This window comes from Miniopterus schreibersii, assembly GCF_964146895.1.
Source record: "Miniopterus schreibersii genome assembly, chromosome: X".
NCBI classification, from domain to species: Eukaryota; Metazoa; Chordata; class Mammalia; order Chiroptera; family Miniopteridae; genus Miniopterus; species Miniopterus schreibersii.
Window position 1 is genome coordinate 9,966,188 of NC_138104.1, and position 20,067 is coordinate 9,986,254.

The following is a 20,067-nucleotide window of genomic DNA, read 5'->3' on the forward strand; positions in this document are numbered from 1 at the left end:
TCCAGCCCTCTCTTTAGAAGGATAGGTTCCAGGAAACTAGGAACAATTGCTGCTCAGCAGAGCTCATGACAAGTATTCTTTTTTTAAAAAATATGTTTTTATTGATTTCAGAGAGAGGAAGGGAGAGGGAGAGAAAGATAAAAACATCAGTGAGTCAGTCATTGATCGTCTGCCTCCTGCACGCCTCCCACTGGGGACCAAGCCCACATGCCTGGGAGTTGAACCATGACCTCCTGGTTCATGGGTCGATGCTCAACCACTGAGCCATGCTGGCCAGGCATTACAAGTATTCTTGCTACTACTTAGGTACCACCAATTACTATATTCATGTTGCTCCATGAATATGCTAATCTACTGCAAGGTGGGGCTTAGTTTTAGAGGTTATAGGTGGGCTACTGAAACTTCTTTCAAACTAAATCTGTGCTTTAGACAAAAGAGCACTTGAGTTCAATTAATCCTATTTTTCTTTTTCTTTATAGCATTTTATTTCTTTCTGTGTTGCTTATGAATACAAGGATAGCTCAGATATGCATTGATTGAATAATTATTTTGTGCCAAGCACTGTGCTAGCTGCTATCACATCATTGATGCTTTCCAATAACTCAGTGAGGTAGGTACTACTTCTTTCCCCATTTGCCAGATAAGAAAAATTGAGACAGCATGGTTAAGTACCTTGTCCATAAGCCAGCATTTGAGAAACTCCAGTTTGTCTGACTCGAGCCTAGTGGTCTTAACCACATTGTCAGAAGAAATTTTTAAAAAAATTGTCAACCAAGTATAAATTCAAGAAAGTTAACTTTCACTGATTTATTCACTATTTATTCCAATTGAATCACTGAGTTAAGAAATTTAATCATTGAGATTTTAATCATTAGAATGTTGGTATAGTAATGAATTCAGATTGCTTGAGTTCAAGTCCCAGTTTCATCACTTACCAGTTGAGTGATTGTAAGAAAGTCACTTAACATAAGTAAGTCTCAGTTTCTTCAACTACGAAATGAGGATAATAATACCTACTGTATAGCTGTGTTGTGAGGACTAATTAAAAAAATGTAAAGTATCATGCCATGTCTGGCAAACAATAGGTGCTCAGCATATTCTAGATCCCTTTCTTTTTCTTCTTCCTTTTTGGGACCAGACCACTCACCTGTAGCTTTCATTTGAGGAAAGCAAACTGTTCCTGAAACATTTTTTTGAAGAGAATTATTCTGAAAAATAGTATTAGGCTGACTACTCCCAAGGATGAATAGTACAGTTGCCTAATTCTTATGTGAACTGTATTTCAAAATAAACTAGAAACATGAACCCTTAGGAGAGTTGGGGTGGTCCATCTCTCTGCCCCCTGGAGATTAGGGCCAAATTGTGACATCGTCTATTTTGTCACTAGACTATATTTTACTATTGGCATAGACTATTAGAGCTGGGGTATTGGTAATTCCAGACATTTCAAGACAAGTAAAATGAGGCTAAAAGAGTAAGTTACTTGTTTAAGGTCAAACAGTGAGAAAATCAGGAGAATCCAGTTCCTCCAATTCCTTATCCAGTGTTCATTATGTGATTCCTTTGTGAGCTCTAAGACTGGTGAAACCAAGTCTTGGTGTATGCTCTTCTCAGGAGTTTGAACTGATTGGACTTGCAGAGTTTGGTACAAGTTTGATTGGTTCAGAAAATACAAAGTTTTGTTCTGGTTCAAATTGATTCACTAGTTGTTGCTTTCAAACTTAACATTTCTTTTAGGGGTGTAGCAAATTAGTTTTGTTTCTCCCTGGTTAGATTCACAGTTTGGTTCAAGTTTTTGGTTCTTTGAAATCTTCCACTGTGATTTTTGTTCTTGACAAAATTACTCAGAATCCAAGGTGGTTAACAGCAGGAATTCATTTGAAAAGATCAGTCAGGCTTGGTGATGGCTACTGAAAAGGAGCTCAGGTGATTAGGGAACCATTAGTGCTTACAGCCTGGAGTTTGAAATCAGGGTAATGGAAACACTGTAATGGTTTTTGGTGTATATGTTTGTGTGTTTGTTTTTTTGGGGATTCTCTGATGCTTTCATTTCTGTTCTTGCTAATCTGGATTGAAACTGCTGCCTCCCACCTCATTGCGTTTTGTAACATGCTGTCAGTCATATTATTGATATGATTTTCATCTTAAATTGCCTTCCCTGTCTTTTCCCCTGTACTTTGAATGGCCCCCTTCTGAGGAACTTGGGGGATATGAATTTCAAGCTTAAATGTGTGAAGGATTTTGGGTGCAATGCCAAAAGGCAGAATGGCCTGGTTCTGAAATACAGCCTTTGTTTCTTTCTTTCCAATGTAGTTTTAAAAGTTAGGCAAGCCTCCTTTGCTGAATCTGAAATTGGGCTGACATCTTTATTTGTGGTCAGCCAGACCACAGGTAAGGCTGTGGTGGCAGGTTGGAGTGATAAGGCCCCTGGAGAACTGTATCCCACCTGCCTGGATTTCTCATATGTCAAAGGAAAGTAAGTTCTGGTGCAAGAGCTGTCAGTGATTTTTCAAGCTCTTGACTGTTTACCTAAGCATTTGGAAAGGTAGAATTACAGCTTGATGGTAAAGGGGCCATTCTTAGTAACTCAAAACACAAGCACTTTATAAGAGATGAGTTTGCAAATGATTCCATCAAGTGTGTTTGTTTCTGTTTAGAAATAAAAGTTCTCACTTTAGCTTCATTGTTTTCTCCTCCCTTTCCCTCTCCTCACTTCATTTCTTTTCTTTCCTCCCCATTTCTCTTCTCTCCTCACCATCTTCTCCTTTCTTTCCCTCTTTTAATGGCTAACTTGCTCTTAGCTACCAGTCACCTAACTCTTTGTCACTTATAATATCCATTTTCCCCATTGATTTAACATAGATTTTAGATATAGATTTTGCTGGCATTTTTAGTATTGGCAGTGACATTCAAAGGGGCCATTAGAAAAAGTTTTCTTTCTTCTCTCAGGAAGTGGGCTGGGCATTTGTTTGAAGACACAGATGGCATTGGAGGGGCCAAGGGGTGTGATATCTGATATTTCTGTTCTAGCTCCCACCTTTCTTTTGGCTGCTTTAGATTTGACCCATGTGGACAGACACACACTTGGGTAACTACCATACAGATGGAAATCAGGACATGTGGGATTTGGCTGAACCAAAGGTCCCCAAACATTGCCTGGATCATTTAGTGTCCCAGGTGTGGCCACCCCAGGACTTCATGTGCTAAAATTGTGTCCCAGCTTAAGCCAGCTGGTCACTGTATATATAGTATCAAGGCAGCTTAAAGACTCATAAAGCATGACTTTGGATTTTTACCTTGTGTGTTTAGATTTAGCTAATCAACCTGAATTCTTCCCCTCATACTGGGCAATGAGGGACGTACCAGGTTAATAGAAAGATTTAACAAAAGTAGGTGCACATTGTCCAGTAACTTGCATTTTAGATGGGACATAATACTCAACCATATAAAGAAAAATGGACCAACTTTTCAGAAAGGAAAGAAGGAATCAAAGGACTTCAGCCTCTTTAATAAACTTCTGATGTATTATATATCAGATTTAAATTTTTTTCTTTTCAAAAAAGTTCTCCTCTGTGGAATTTTAAGAGTAAACAGTGTTTCCTTCTAATTTTAAAACTGAAAAAATTGGAGACTTTTATGAAATTATATTGGTCCTTTTTATTTTCCTTATGTGATAGAGGTGGCTCAATTTAGTCATTTGGGCAAGATTTGTTTCAGGATATAATATTAATAATCCCATATAATTTTATAGCTCTTTACAGTTTACAAAAGGGGTTTCATTTCTATGATCTCATTAGTTCTTTGTAGCAATCCTGTGAAGCAGTAGGGGTAGGTACTATTATATCCAATTTATAAATAAGAAACTTATGCTCAGAGAAGTTAAGTGACTTATCCAGGGTAACACAGCTAGAAAGTTATAGAACTGGAACCTGAACCCAGCTTTCCTGATACTCAGCCCAAGTACTTCTTCATTGTGTAATGTTTGCTTTCTATCTCCTTTTTGTTCATACTCATGATTAATTTTGATATTGGTTTAGAAAAATATGCTTCAGGTTAGCAGATGAATAAAACTGAAGCACTTATAGGTAAAGTGTCTTCTTAATGTCACCTATGGAGAGTCCTGTACATAGCTCTTAGCTTTTCACCTTGACTTTAATTGAACTATTTTTAGGTATACATAGATTGCTTTTAAGTGCTAAATACATGCACAAAAGTTCTGTGATCCACTGATTATAGGTGTGAAAGCTGCACCTGGGGAATTGGACTAGAGATGAAAAGTTGACTTAAAATAATTAGCTTCTTGCCTTTTTGTTAAGAGTTGTCATGTTCAATAGAATTTAATTTCTTTATACTTCCTTTGCTTCCAGCCTTTTAAATGCAATTCTTTAGGGAAAATTAGCAAATATTCATTTTGAATGTTGATTTCTCAGGAACTAGGGTAGCTGGAGGAAAGAGAAAGCAGAGGGATGGCTTTCCATGCCCTATAAGAATGGGCAAGCATGATTTTGTTTGGTGCTGCAAGCTAGGATTTCTTCTAAGGCATGCAAATCGTAAAGTTCTGATTTGTCAACTGCATGCTGTTTCTTTAGGCGCTGATGTATGAAATCCTGAACAAATTCTCCGATGAACATACTGCTAATTGCTTCTCCACCTGCTCTCCAACCCCTTACACCCCACCCCCTCCACTCCCAATTCAGCCTATAAGTGTCCGTCATTGGAGATGGATGGTGACACATGCAGTAATAGCAATTCATAAAAGCCGGTTCCAGCCCTTGTCTTCAAGGCTCCTGGATTTTCCACTGCCTGCTTTTGTGTAAGTGAAGTGGATGGAAGTGCTACTGGCATCAGAATCCACCTCCCTATGCTCCGTTGCTAGAGCTCAGTTGCTCGGCTGGAGCTGAGCTAAACAGAAGCATCGGATCTGAGCTGAATTGTAGCTATTTTTTCCCCTCAATTGGGGGGGGGTTAGGGGTAGTGTGTAGTGAGGGTTTGGGGAGCTCTGGCTTTTCTTTTTGTCGAGAGAAGAGGGTAAGGAAAGAAAAACTCAAGGTAGGATACAACGTGAAACAGTTCCCTGAAGAGTATCACGATGTTCCTGGTACAATATACAGGTATAGTATGTTTTATTTAATCTGAAATGTGCCTTTTGTTTAAAAGTGCATTCCTCTCTGATTTTGCCTCCAGTTCAACTGTACTGAAGGACAGATAAGGTTCTAATGAGCTAAACAAAATATCTGCATAAAACATATCTTCTAGCTATAATGTTTGTAGCAGATTGCTATGTAAAATCTGGGTTTTCTGTTAAATTGGTAGTCCCGATCCCTTAATTGTGCACGCTTCTCTGCTGTATTCTTGTATTGAATTTCTCAAGTCTTATGTCTGCAACTGGTAGTATGTGATAGAGCCTAGAGTGTTTGCACAGAAGACACAGTGCTTTGGAAGCAAAAAAAGCAATTTTTAAACACTTAATATGTTGTGTTTCTCTTGAGTTTATTAACTCCTATATTTCTTAATTGGTTGTCTAGATTTGTTAAGAGTAAGGAAACCTCAAATAAGAAGCATTCCAGAACACATTTGTTTGGTAAATTTATTTTTATTTCATTATTTTAACTCAGATTGATGAACATTTTATTATTTTTATTTGTTTTTTCTCCTGGTAGAAAAAAAAAAGTGTTTAAGCAGCAAGGGTAATATGCCAGCTCAAAACCATTTGTGTTGTAAAATATCATTGGACCAGAAGTGTTCCAGTCTTTTCTTAAGCTTTCAGAAATATATTGGTCCATAATAATGAAGAAATTGGAGACTGGTCAGGTTTTGGTAAATGTTTAAAAGGCTTCTTATACATACAGCAGTTAGACAGAAAGGATCCTTCCAAATGAAAAAAAAAAACCTTGAGAAAGTTTCACTTTCTTGCTGAACAGAACAGAAGCTTAGTTCCCACAACCACATGTTTTAATAAGTTTGAGTATTATTTATTGTCAAGGACTTTCACTTCCATTCTTGCTAAGAGCTAAAAGATCATGTTCTGTTTTGATGCGTGGTTTGACAGTTGATTTCGCTCCTCATTAATTGGACAGCATGCAGATGATGTGGAGAAGGGAGTGAGTGACAATATTTCAAGGTTACGCTGAAGAGCATACAGTGAACCTTAGTGCCTGGACCAACAGCTGCTGAATTGAATTGTCTGCAATTAAAGCAACAGCAGGTTTGTGTAGTCTCCCTGCAGCCCATTTATTTGAATTTATAGCTTCAGTTTCTTCTTTGAGTCGCGGATGGTTTGTTTCACTAAGTGTTGAAGAGTTGTGCTTGGTGGATGTTTTCTCCATACTCCAATGCATGCCTGGCTCTAGAAGAGCTGTCTGTGTACATTTTTAATGTGAGAAGTTGTTGCAGTCTTTGTCTTTGGATTAAAACCAGAGAATGACTCTTTTTCTCCACTATAAAAGTAAACAGATATATTTTCATGGAAAATATTGCTTTATTCAATAAATAGAGGTTTCTCATGGACCTATGTTACTAGTTTAAATTTCTGGCAGTGAAAAATGTTAGACTTTATTATGCTACTGGGAAGAACTTCTCTATGTTAATAAGTGTTTATGTTTTAAAAATAGTGACATTTTCTCCTTGCCATGTCTCAGTTCCAGGGTGACTTAATGAATAATGTCAAATCCAACTAGGTGGCTTTTATGACTAATTTTTATTTATATGCTAACTATGAATACATATTTAATTTATTCATGGTTTTACTCTATTAAAAATAACAATTGCAGTATAATTGTTGGTTATCGACTCATAGGGGATGTGCTATAAAACATGTACATGGTGATTTAACATATACGTAATCAGTTCACCCTCAGAACAACCCTGTGTAAGGTGAATGCCAATATGATATACATTTCATAGTAAGAAAATTGAGACTCAGAGGATAACTAACTAGCCTGAGGTCTCGCATCTAACAAGTGGAAGAGGCTGAACTCATAAGTTAGATGATCTGATTCAAAAATCTGAGCTTTTTCTCCCCCTTACACCAGACTCTTGCTTGATGGATCCAGGGTAAATTGACTTAAGCTACTAGTCAAGAAGACTAAATTCAGTCATTTACTAAGAAATATGTTATTTATAGAAGTCTAGAGTTTTTTTCAAGCTGTTTTTAAGCCAATATTTATTTTAATATGCAAGTGCCTTCCAGATTAATTTTACAGATATATAAAGAAACATTAGTATTTTGATTAATTTATAATTCAATATGAATGAAGGGAGAGCCTTGTGAAATTACTGGGAAGTAAAATGTCCAGTCAAAAAGGTTAATTGGAATATTTTCCTTCTAAAACAAGCTAGTTTGTTTTTAATATTCTGTGCAAAAAGTATATGATTGGTTCATAAACGTATGTGTATTTTAAAATATACTGGCCGTAAATGTGAAGTGCTCTATGTTTTAAAATTTGAGTTTTTTATCCAGATCAACAGGAAAAATATACAGCTAACTCAGTTTCACATCTCCCTCCCTCCCTCCCTCCCTCCCTCCCTCCCTCCCTCCCTCCTTCCTTCCTTCCTTCCTTCCTTCCTTCCTTCCTTCCTTTCCTTCTTTGTATACCAGCTTTCCCATCTTTGTAAATTCCCAAATGGTTTCTCAATTATGGTTTCTCATTAGGTTAAAGGGAAAAATAAACATTTTCTGTACCACTGAAGAAGGGAATACTGTTTAAAACTGCATTATCACTTCAGCAGATGAACCCAGAAAATTGTGTAGCTCATACTAGTTCTCTGGTAAAATGTCTTTTAAAACCTCTTCAGGTAACATTCTTAAAGCAACAATTCTTAGAGACTGTCCTCATGTACTGGGGAAATGACTGCATGCTCACACCATAGACAACTCTTCAGCATTTGACAGTGAATATTTGAGAACATTGTCAAGCAAATGAGCCAGAGATGGGGCAAGTATTGTTATGACCCGTTTATGAGACTTTTAGAAAGCTGGTAATGGGTATATTGTCTCAGATACCATGTAATTAGAATTTATCCTTATCGAAGATGATATCTTTATACTTAACATATCTTAAAGTAAAGCTGTTCTTATATTAATCCCTTCTAGCCAAAAAGAAATTGACACAAAAAAATACAGGAGGGAACTTTGGGGAATGGGTCAGGGATAGAGGGAGGACAACTGGGAGAATTAGGCATGTTTTTAGAAGTTCCATATTAAATTTGGCTTCAGATGGCAAATTTCCTGTGCAGTTGGAAGCTCTGGCTAACCCACTTCATTCTTTTTTTTCCTTTTTATTGAATTTATTGGGGTGACACTGGTTAATAAAATTATATAGGTTTCAGGTGCAAAATTCCACAACACATCATATATACAATGTATTGTGTCTTCACCCAGGTCAAGTCTCCTTCCGTCAACATTCTATTCCTCTTTCTGGGAACAAACACTCTAAAACGCAAAAAGAGTTTATTGGGGCTTTTAAAGAAATCGACAGTTTCTGATTGGTGAAAGAAAAAGTCTTTCATTGGCAAAATCATTTTTCCCCTGTGTTGTTTGAGGTCAAGATAAATTAGAGGGAGTAGAGTTCTAGGTTCTGGTTGTTCAGGAGAGCTGAAGTTGGTTTTCTGATGATTTTTTTCCTTCAGTACACATCTGAGTGTGTTTTAGGAGAGTAAAAGTCAGGTCTTACAGATGGGGGGGTACTGGAATCGGCTTAATCTAGCTTACTGAAGGGGATCACTAAGAATATTTACAAATTTAAAATTTTACTCAATCTGGTTTTTTTCCTAAAAGGGCTTAAGATACTCAGTATGAGTAATAGTTAAGGTATGCTGTCTGCCCAGGACAAGGTACTGCAGATGCCCATAGGGTGCTACACTATACTAACCACCATCCCTTAGATATAGCACCAGTGCCTCCAAGGGTTATTGAACATAGCACGATTAAGTGTGTGTCCCCCACCCATACATACATACATATATGATAATAATAGCTAACATTTATTGAGTGCTTAATATGTGCCAGGCCATATTATAAATACCTTATCTGCATGAACTCATCAACTTTAACAGCACCCTTTGAGATAGGAAGTATTATTTCCATTTGAAGAGTAGAAAAACTGAGACACAGAGTTTAAGTAACTTGCGTACATAATTACTAAGTAGCAGAACCAGAATTTAATCATAGGAAGTCTGTCTCCAGAACCTATGTCCTTAACCACTATGTAGTATGTTGTATGTCTTTAAGGGCACTTCCCTGAAGAAGCTGTTTGCCCACTCATGTTCCTCCTGGAACAGATATCCCATTGCCTCTACCTTCAGAAGACATAGACTGTAGAGTTCTCGGCCCACCAGACTGAAAATTCTGGGCCATTCATTCTGGGTGCCTGGGACAAGACCATGAACACCATTTGGGGGGAAAAATTAATTTATTTTAGAGAGAGAGGAAGGGAGAGAGAGAAAAAGAGAGAGAAAGAAACATTGATGTGAGATAGAAACATCAGTCAGTTGCCTTCCACATGCTCCGCAACCTGGAATTGAACCCACAAAGTGTTAGTGTATGGGATGACGCTCTAACTAACCAAGCCACCCAGCCAGGGCTGAAAAAATATATATATTTTTAGAAGGTGTTTGAAGAGAGTAGTGATGTGTTAAGACCTGCATTTAGGAAGAACACTCTAACAGCCAGGCATAAAATGAAGTGGAGAGAGTAGATACAGGGAAGATGTGCTATGATTTGGTCATTTGGCTGCATGAAAGAAAAACTGAACTCTGGTTGGCAATGTTCATTCTTGCAAAAAGCTGAGAATTGAGAGAGAAAGAATGTAATATGAAAGAAATTTTTTTTTAAGACTGACAATCTGAAGAAAAAACATGAGTAGTGGCAGTGTTTAGAAGCTGCTGGAGATGCAGTGGTCCACATTGTCTCTGGCAATAAAAAGTACCAGCAATGTGGGTCAGAACAAAAGTAGAAAGCCGTCTGATAACTTAGAAGTGGTCTAGAGTGGCTGGTGAATAGGCTTTACAGAAGGTTGTATATTGGGAGATAGGTCACCAGGTAGAGCCTGAGAGTTCCAGAAGCTGAATAGCTAGCTATCTTCTGCCCTGCAGAGATATTCTGGAATATTCTGTCCAAAGATTTGTTTTGTTTCTAATGCAACTGTCTTCTTGTGTGTGTGTTTTTTCCTCTCTGTATTCTTCCTTGGTCAGATTACTGTACCTTGAAAGCTCCTTCTTTTTCCTTTGTGGAACACTTTGCACTTTTGTAGAGAGACAAGGGCTTGCCTGTGTGCACATGTTTAATACTTATCCATGCAAGAAAGTGAATCAGAATGTGTAAACTGATCACTGGAATTTTTTGATGCATAATCACAGTGTTCCTCAAAATGTGGTTTAGGGACTACCCGTGTAAGCAATACCTAGGGCATATGTTTAAAATGCAGATTCCTGGACCCCCATCCCAGACCTACTGAATCACTCTCTGAGTTATCTGCATTGAGCAAATTCCCCAGATGATTATGCTGTACAACTGACCTTTGAAAATCATGGTCCAAGTAAAAAAGAAAATGTTTAATCTTAATTTATATTGTCTATGGATATGAATACTAATTACGTTGTGGAAAAACTATCATTAAAATGGCTTGAATATTTTTTATCTGAAACTGAAAGTCTTGGTACCCTGGTGTCTAACCCCATGCTGTGCAATAGAACATTCTGTGATGATGAAATATTCTATATCTTCATTGTCCAACACAGAACCACTAGCCACATCTGGCTGTTGAGCACTGAAATGTGGCTACTGCAACTGAGGAACTGAATTTTTAATTTTATTTAAGTTTAATGAAATTGAGATTAAAATAGTTACATGTGGTTAGTGGGTACAATATTGGAAGCACAAGTCCAGAAAGCTTGGCTGTCCAGAAGGAATAATTTTCTTAGGGATCTAGATGGACACAGTGGTCATTGTATCTATGGGAAATAAAACAGGAACCTTGTTTACTTTGACATATAGAAAACTGCATTTCTTATTTTGAATAATTTAAAATTTTTAAATGGCCTCAAGTGAGTTATCTTCAGAAGTGATTTAACAAATTATGATCTCAATTAAATTTAAATGAGACCTGTGCTCCGCATTTCTCATCAGTACTGTTTTTCTAATCATATTGGCTTGCTATTGAGAGCTGACTGTTAAACCTTGATTTCTGAGCTAGGGATCAGAGGGAAGGTGTGGGAGCAGGGAAGAGATTAACCAAAGAACTTATATGCATTTATGCATAACCCATGGACAAACAATAGTGTGGGGAAGGCCTGGGGTGGGGTTGGGAGTGGGGGGGGGAATCAAGGGTGGGGAAACATCTGTAATACTTTCAAAAAAAAAAAAAAGGAAAAAAAAGAAAGAAAGTTGAGTTAATCAGAAGGAAAATGTCCTAGCTCTGATGTTTAGTTCATAGACAATTTTATACATTTTAGCTCTCTTAGACCCTTTAACTAGTCTCTTTTGGATTGATCAGTAAGTAACTTAGCCACTCATTACTGACTACTTTTACGCTTTCATTTTTTTTCCCTCTGACAGATCTTCCTTGAACTAGTAGTGTACCGTTTTATAGATGATTTTGTTATTTAAAATAGCATTAATGCTTGGGAAGATTTTGAATCAGAAATGGATTGTAGTTTCTCCATAAAGAAACATAAATCTAGGCACTCTTATTTTTGTGTGGAGTTCATCATGTGTATTGGTTGTACTTGGTGGCTTTCTAAGAAGAAGCCAGCGTTATACTCTATAGTATTGGAAAAAACACATAGGTAGAATAATATACTTGACTATTATTATCTGTGGCAACTGTGTGATAAATAATTGTGCCTGCTTGACCTGCCCTCTGTTGCCTAGATCCCAGTTATTAGTCCTCTTTTCAGTTGCTAAAAATTTTAGTGCATCCTGAAATTCCCTTCTCTCCCTTCATATTCTTCACCTTCTTTGGTTCTGCTTTCTGTTTTCAGTGGACAGCAAACCACCCCCCTCTTTTTTTGTACCATTCAAACTCACTCCCAGACTCTATTGTTGTATCCAGCCTCACTGAACTGCCTAGAGGAGTTCAAAACTGGTGTTTTAAAGTGCCACTAAGGGTCACTGTGGATCACTCTGCAAGTAGGTTCTTTTGTTTTGAGAACTAAAGAGAGAGTATCCCAACTAGAGTTTCAAGAAATGTGTAAAGACAAAACTCATTTGGATCTAGAGACATTTTAAACTCCTTACCTCTCTCTTCCTCCAAATTACCTCTACAATTTTCTGTGACATTTTTACTTTATTTAGGATGCTAGACATTTCTACTTTCAATGAAAAAGCTCATTCTGATCAGGACCCTTCTTAACTCAAGCCAGGATGGAAAAGAAGGAAAATATGTTTTATAGGTGTATATTATAGGACTATGCTGGGATCTTTATATAAGTTATTTCATTTAATTCTCATCACCCCTCTCAATAAATATACCACTAATTTGTCTATAGCTCTGTGTCCAGACTACAAATGATTGCCCTCCCTCTCTCTCATCTCTCTCTGTGAGAGAGAAGAGGGTTTCATGTCATTAGGGTGTTCCTCTACAAAAATCTCAGATCCATAGATCCGTGTAAAGTGGGAGAATGTAAAGAAAGCACTGCCTATGTTAATTGTCGTCCAAGTAGGAATTGGGAATATCCAGTTAAAGCTTCTGATGGAGAGGTTGTAAAGAAAGCCTTCTTTAAATTCTTTATACACTTTACTCATTGCCACTCCCTAGACTGCTAACTTTCTGCTAAACATAGTTGGCATTTTCCCAGACACTGTTCTTTGGTTTGGAGGAGGGGGAAACTGCAAAGAACTCCAACTGCAAGTAAGTCAGACTATTCTGGAAAAGTTTTTTGGGGTGACATATATAGGGTGTCCCCCAAAATGTTTACACACACTTTGAATAATGATAAAGGGAGTGTTTATTAAAATACATTTCATTTTCAAAATTGAGCTATCAGCTGATAAAGTGTATGTACATTTTGGGGGACACCCTGTATTTCTTCTTGGTTATAAATATCATACAAATAGATCATCAGAAGTAAACTTGATTCATACTTTTAAAAGTCTGTAGATGACAGGAGGTAGTAAACTATATTAAGAGTATGCAATATGATACAGCATTCACAAAGCCAATATTGTTTTGAGTAATTGACATGGATATGGAAAAATAACTTCTTAGAAAAAAAGTAGCGAGAATCCCTTCTTAATTGGTAATAAGACTATGCCCAAGTTTCTATTCTCTGGAATTGAGATGCTTGAAATAGAAAAGAGCAATTGAAGTGCTTAAGGGATCTGGGGAGAGTGGTTTATGAGGGTGGGATACAATGTAAATATAAAAAAGACAGCTTGAGTAGCTCTGAATATTGGCACTCATGGCTATTTTGAATGGTGTGAGCAATAAAGAGCACAATCGGGCAGAAAAGGGGATAAGCACAGGCAGAAATATGACCATTGGAGGAATGAGCCTGGGATTCCAGTAGTATCTTTCTCCCTCCCAAGTAACATTCCCTGAGTGCCCTGCCCTACCCATGGGCCTTGTGAGGCTTTTAACAAGAAGGGGGGGAAATGGTCTGAAGGAATTGAAGTGACAAGCGCATAGTGGTTTATCAAATATTTACAGCTATTTGAAATAGAAAGAATCCCCTCCTAGCAGCAAACCCTCCAGAACATTTCCTTTGTTGGCCTCACATCAAGACCCAGTGAAGCACAAGCTGTGGAGAAGAACCTCACTCTAACATGGAATATGATCTAAGGCAATGCCCTTCTTGGAACTTCTCCACGGGGCTTTATTACTGGAAGTAACAGAAAGTGTATGTTAGAACATTAGTACACAGTTCCAAGGCATGAACCCCGAGGTTAAGCTTTATGGTAAGGCTCGGTGTACTAGCTGGACAATGAGTACAATTTCACTGCAGATGTTTTCCATTTGAAATTTTTGATATAGGGTTTTTGTGTATGCCTAAGATGGCAGCAAGCCAGGATAAGTCAGCAGCACTACTTAGCTAGCACTGTACGTGTTGCCTGTACTTGACCAGTTCAGTGAGGGAGGTGCTTAATTTGGAGCTGTTTAGCCATTTCTGATCCATGTCACTCTTGATAAGCTACCCCTCCCAGGATATTTAGCTGTCCCTTGCTGTTGTGAAACAGATGATGGATAAGCAGCTTTTCTTATTGTATCTGAACTTCTCTTTTTCAGTATAGAATCCTTCCCAGTAGTTCTAAAATGTAGAGGACTGCTACCCCATGAGGTTTTAAATCTAGAACATAATGGACCACCTGACAAATGATTCCACTTTATGATTCCAAGTTAAAGTTATTGTCAGAGAGAAAGGCACTGCAGACTGGAGTGCCAGTTTCTTATGGCATTTGTGGACTTAAGCCAAAATATTTGAAACCTTCAGGCAAAAGGTTCATTCTGAAGCATTGAAAGCAACTTGTAAAAATTAGCAGTCTGCATATTCCATATCTGAGGAGAGGGGGGTAGAAAAAGAGAAAAAACAAAGTCTAGAAAGATTTTTATTCATTAACTTAATTATTATCAGCATTAAGTACAATGTAGGATTCTGTTCTTATTAATATTTATGAAGTGCTACCCTTGAAGCTATAGACTACACAAAGGAGTAATTTTTTAAAAGATAAGCCCACTGCTAAATGATTGAGCCAGAAACAGCATATAAATATTAGAAATAGCCTAAACCACAGCATCAAGTTTTATTCTTTCATTGGCAATCACTATTGGGACTTGTGAATCTAGTGGGAATATGTAAGTATTCATTTATTCTTGGCTAATAAGGAAATGATTGTGAATGAGAAAACAGTTTACAATGAAAGTTTGTAATATATGCATTTTAAAAGAATCTTAAAGTTATAAGAAATCTTAAAGTCTGTCCAGTCACATCTCCTCCCTCTACCACATACATATACAATCTGTTATGTAAAACTGTCTACTCCATCCTCAAGTGGTCATCCAGCTTATGCTTGAGTATTTCCAATAATTTTGCACTTTCCACTATAAGGTAGCAATTTATCTTTGAATAGCTCCAGTTATTGAATGTTTGCGTAAATAAGCCCAAATCTTTCTCCCTTCCCTGTCCACCTATTACTCCTACTCTTAGGCATATTACCATTCACACAAACTACAGCATGAATTGAGCCCCTTGGAGTTGTATTGTGCGGTGGCCCTGATTCTGTTTACACCTTGGGGTTTACACCAAGCAATCTCTTCCCACTTCCATATGGTAACCCCTCAAATGTTAGAAAACAATCATCATGTGCTTCCCCAGTGACTGATTTTTTATTAACAGCTTTACTGGGGTATGATTTTCATACCATACAACTTACCCACTTTAAGTATATGATTTAATGATCTTTAGTATATTCAGTGTTATGCAACCATCAGCAAAAATCCAATTTTATAACATTTTCATTACCCACAAAATAAATAAACCCTGATCCCCTTAGCCATTATCTCACAGTCTCCCCCATTCTCCTTAGAGCTAGGCAACCATTAATCTACTATCTCTCTATGGATTTGCCAGTTCTGGATATTCCATATGATTGGGATCATGAAAAATGTGTCCTTTTGTACTTCATTCCTTTTTAAGACTGCCTATCATGCCATTGTATCGCTATGCCACACTTTGTTTACCTACTCATGAGTTGATGGACGTTTGGATCATTTCCATTCTCTGGCTATTGTCAATAATGCTGCTATGAGCATTCATGTACAAGTTTTTGTATAGGTATATGTGTTTGTTTCTCTTGGGTATATACCTAGGAGTATATACATGGGTCATATGGTAACTTTATGTATAACTTTCTGAAGAGCTTCAAAATTGTTTCCAAAGTAGTCACTCAATTTTACAATATTATCAGCAATGAGTAAGGTTTACAGTTTCTTCACAGTCTTTTCAACACTTATTGTCTCTTTTTCAAAGCTGTTCTAATAGGTGTAAAGTGGTATCTCATGGTTTTGCAAATATTTTATACCACTCTGTAGGCTGTCTTTTAAATTTCGTGATTGTATCATTTGCAGCACACAAATTTTCTAATTCAGATAAAGCCAATTTATTAGTTTTCTTTTGTTGCTTATGTGTCATATATAAGAAACCATTGCCTAACAAAAGGTCACAAAGACTTACTCCTATGTTTTTCTCTAAGAGTTTTAAATTTTCAGCCTTTATATATAGCTCTGTAATCCATTTTTAGTTCATTGTTGTGTATGATGTGAGGTTGGGGTTCAACTTTATTCTTTTGCATGTGGATATCCAGTGTCCCAGCACCAGTCATTGAAAGGATTATTCTTTCTCCCTTGCATGATTCTGGCACTCTTGGAATAGGATTAAGGTGCATGATATAGATTAATTTGATGCTTAGTTTGTACTCCTTTACCTTTCTAGATTCTATCCAATCTACCAAACTCAATTTCCACACATCACAGAAAGCACCCCCTCTTCTGCCAGCCTACAATGATGTTCCCCTTCTCTGATCTGCAACACTATGTACTATACCATCGAAATCAATGTGCAATTGGGTATTGTATTTCCCCCTATTCTTTAGTGAGTTTATATGTGACTTTATATCTGGTGATGTATGTATACTATAAATGACTATTGGAAGGAAATGATTATAAGTTCTTCAAGGCAAGAACTGTGCCTTTCTTATTCCTTACTTTATTATTATTCATGGCATATAGGACAGTATATTTGATTCTAGGGAAAAATCAACTATAACTACTGTTACAATCAAGATTTTATTCTTTACTGTTATATACCTTAAAACATACCACATTTGCAGGTAGATGTTATGATGGATATACTTCCAGAAATGGCTTTAGTCACTCTGCCTAAACTTTGCACTAGCCTCAGCTCATGACACTGGCCATTCCTGATGGCAAAGGCCTTGATTATGGCTCCTTCTCAAAAATGAATAGTAGGAGCACTTAGAAATGCCATGGTATTCAGTAGCTTCATGAAATAAGATAGGAGCATTAAAATGTCGTAGCTCTCTCGTTTCCCAGATTTTCTTTTTTTTAAAAATATATCTTTATTGATTTCAGAGAGAGGAAAGGAGAGGGAGAGAGAGAGACAGAAACATCAATGAGAGAGTCATTGATCAAGCCCACAACCGGGCATGTGCCCTGACCGGGAATTGAACCCTGATTGCCTGGATCCCAGGTCGACGTTCAACCACTGAGCCATGCCCGGCCAGGCTCCCAGATTTTCAAAGTGTTAACTCATCTTACTGTGATATTCGTTTCACAATATATACATATATTAAATCATCATATTATACCCATTAAACTTGCACAATGTTGTATGTCAATTATATCTCAGTAAAACTTGGGGAAAAGATCTATACCTGATAATCTCAATTGTTTCTTTGTTAAATTTCTCTCTGTAGAACTTAGAGGAAAAACAGTTATTAAGACAGAACCATCCTTTTGTGGACATGGACTCAAGAGGGCAAAGAAGAATACCCTTCTAGAAAGACAGAGTGCCTTTTAATTCTCCTTAGCAGTTGCTGGAACAGTAAAACATAGTAGCCATTGGCAGAGTGTGTGTTAAAGGGATTTATATATTTAATCACTTCCCTCTCTACTGCCTTACCCTTGTACTTCTTCCTTGTAACATTAGGTAGAATACAGTGCTGACGGTTGCTTCTCTTTCCCCAGTTGAAGTTTAAATTTATGAACGCTGTATAATAAAATGGTGATTTTTATTCTGTCCTGGTGGTAAAAAGGGATTTGTGATGTGTAAAATGAGACAAAGATAAATAACAAACAGATGTTCTCACAAAATGTTCATTAAACTCCTGCCTAGTGGAAGATGCTAGATTATATGTGTTCAAACTCTAAATGTGTTAGAGAATAAGGAGCTTTTATACCTTAATGCTCAATTTAGGAAAGACTATATAGCTTTCTCTGTAAAAATCATAGTAATCAGTGACTTATATTCTCTTCCTCATTTCAGAGTGTCTTGTCATGATTGTTTTTAGACTTTTCTTATTGATTTTGACAGTTCCAATTATCCAAACAGACATCACCTTATTGAGGGATTATGAAGTGGGTGTAAGCCTCCTGGGTTGTGAGGCCCCAGATAGGGGTTATCCAATATGTAAAAGTTATGACTTTTGCTTCAGTCATCTAAAGGACTGTCTGTCATGAGGGGTGTGATAGGGATTACCGGAGAGTGGGGTTGGAAAGGGGGAACAGGAACAAAACCACCCTCACCTTGTTCTTCTCACTCTGCCATAAAAAGTAGAAAGTGTGGTGTACTGTTTCCAGCAAGGACTATCTGCTACTGGTAAACCACTGTTCCTCTGTACTACGTGCTAGGCAGATGTTTATTTCTGGTAAGTTGTAATATGTAGTTTACATTCCAAAGGTCTGAAGGAACACCTAACTTTACCTGGGGAATGGGTTAGCCAGAGAAGTAGCTCAGATAGATTGAAAGATGTTAGAAGTTCATTAGAAAGCAGGAACCATTTCCATCAGAGTGAATAGCAGATGCAAAGATGCAGAACCCCAAAACAACATGAGATAAACTCCCAATGGTTCAATTTAGCTTTGTGCTTCAGTTTCCTCGTCTGTAAAATGGGCTTCATAGTGATACCTATCTTAATGGTTGTGAGAACTAATGAGTCAATATATGTAATTTGGAACCATGCTTGGCATATAAGAAATAATTAGTAAGTCTTAATTCTATAGCTAAGGATAGAAAAGTGGAGAAAAGCTAAATTGAAGTAATAAGTGGAAGGAGGCAGATTATAGATTAGCATTGTGCTAATGTATAGAATGTATATTTTTTCTTGTAGGTAATTGGGAACTATAATGGGATTTTAAGCTAGGGTTTTAAATAAGTGACCAGATTTGCATCTTAGACCATGCTTTTTGCCTCCTGAAAGATAAATCTGGATGGTGCAGTAAGGGAAAGTATTTGTGGAAATTGGAGCCAGAGGGATCAGTTATAAGGCTATTGCAATAGTCTATATAAGAGATGATGGGGTCTAAAATAGAAGAATGGAGGCAGGGACTATTGGGAACCATCTTAGAAAACTTCCTATCACAGATTTGTTGATACCTCTTTAACCTTCAAAAGACAACTGAAGTTGTACAAAGAGGGAAGACACAGAGCTAAAGTCAACTTTTTATTGATGAAACCAGGAACACATCCTATCTCTTGAAGTATGAAAATTTATACCTTCTTCTATAAGTAAAGAATTTTAGAAAAATGTCAAAAGCTTAAATGCATTTATATTAATTTATATATAATCATATATACACATATATGCTTTCTAAAGACATTGTGTTTACTGAAACAGCATGAGAAGAAACTGCAAAGCCAAGTGAGAACAAAAGTTAACATCAAAAGATAAAATGTATCTGTGATTCCTACAATTATAAAACCACCCAGAAAGACAGCAGAGAACATTTGACATTAGCAGTAACTGCATTGTAATTTTAGTGCTGTAATTCAATTAGTATAAGTTAATATGGAATAAGTTACAAAGTGCAGTTAAATGTAGCTCCATATATTGTTTTTAGTGCATATTTCAAGGCAGAGATAGAAAAAGTAGACTACACCAGTAAGAAATTGAATTCTAAAAACAGATATTATAGATTTTTTCATAGTTCATATGTCAGAACTATCCATCTTTTCCTCTTAGATTTTCTTTACTTCTATTACATTTTAGTTTAATAACTGAAATTATAAAAATACATATTTTTGATGATAAAATGGTAATGTAGCAGGAAGCAGAACAATACTGTCTTGCAGCAGATCTTTAAATTCAATTTTATCTAAATTAATTTCATGAGGTCTAGGTTGTTCTCTCTGAATCCAGAAATTATAGGTATTCATTTAGATTCATAAAGCATATCCCATTTACTCCAAATAAAAGATATAAGCCTGTCCTTGTCTACAGAGACAAAGGAATAAGGTAAGAGAGAAAAGTGCTTTATTAATTATGAGAAAATCAGATGTCTATTTGAAACTGAGGAAGGAGAAAATATGTATAATATTTAAAAGAGATGTGTTTGT

The 20,067-nt window shown here is 36.8% G+C and overlaps 1 protein-coding gene across 7 annotated transcripts in view; it reads left to right on the forward strand.

Annotated features, from left to right (window-relative positions):
- ENOX2 (ecto-NOX disulfide-thiol exchanger 2) overlaps positions 1–20,067 on the forward strand; it is a 300,480-nt gene that overhangs the window by 10,760 nt on the left and 269,653 nt on the right. Inside the window, exon 1 of one of the 7 annotated variants that reach the window (XM_081126170.1) lies at positions 4,730–5,111. The exons of the other annotated variants lie outside the window; for them this stretch is intronic. Within the exon in view, the coding sequence (XP_080982296.1) occupies positions 5,090–5,111 (22 nt within the window). The 5' untranslated portion in view covers positions 4,730–5,089. Of the gene's footprint in view, positions 1–4,729; positions 5,112–20,067 lie in introns of those variants that run through there. 7 annotated transcript variants of the gene reach the window in all.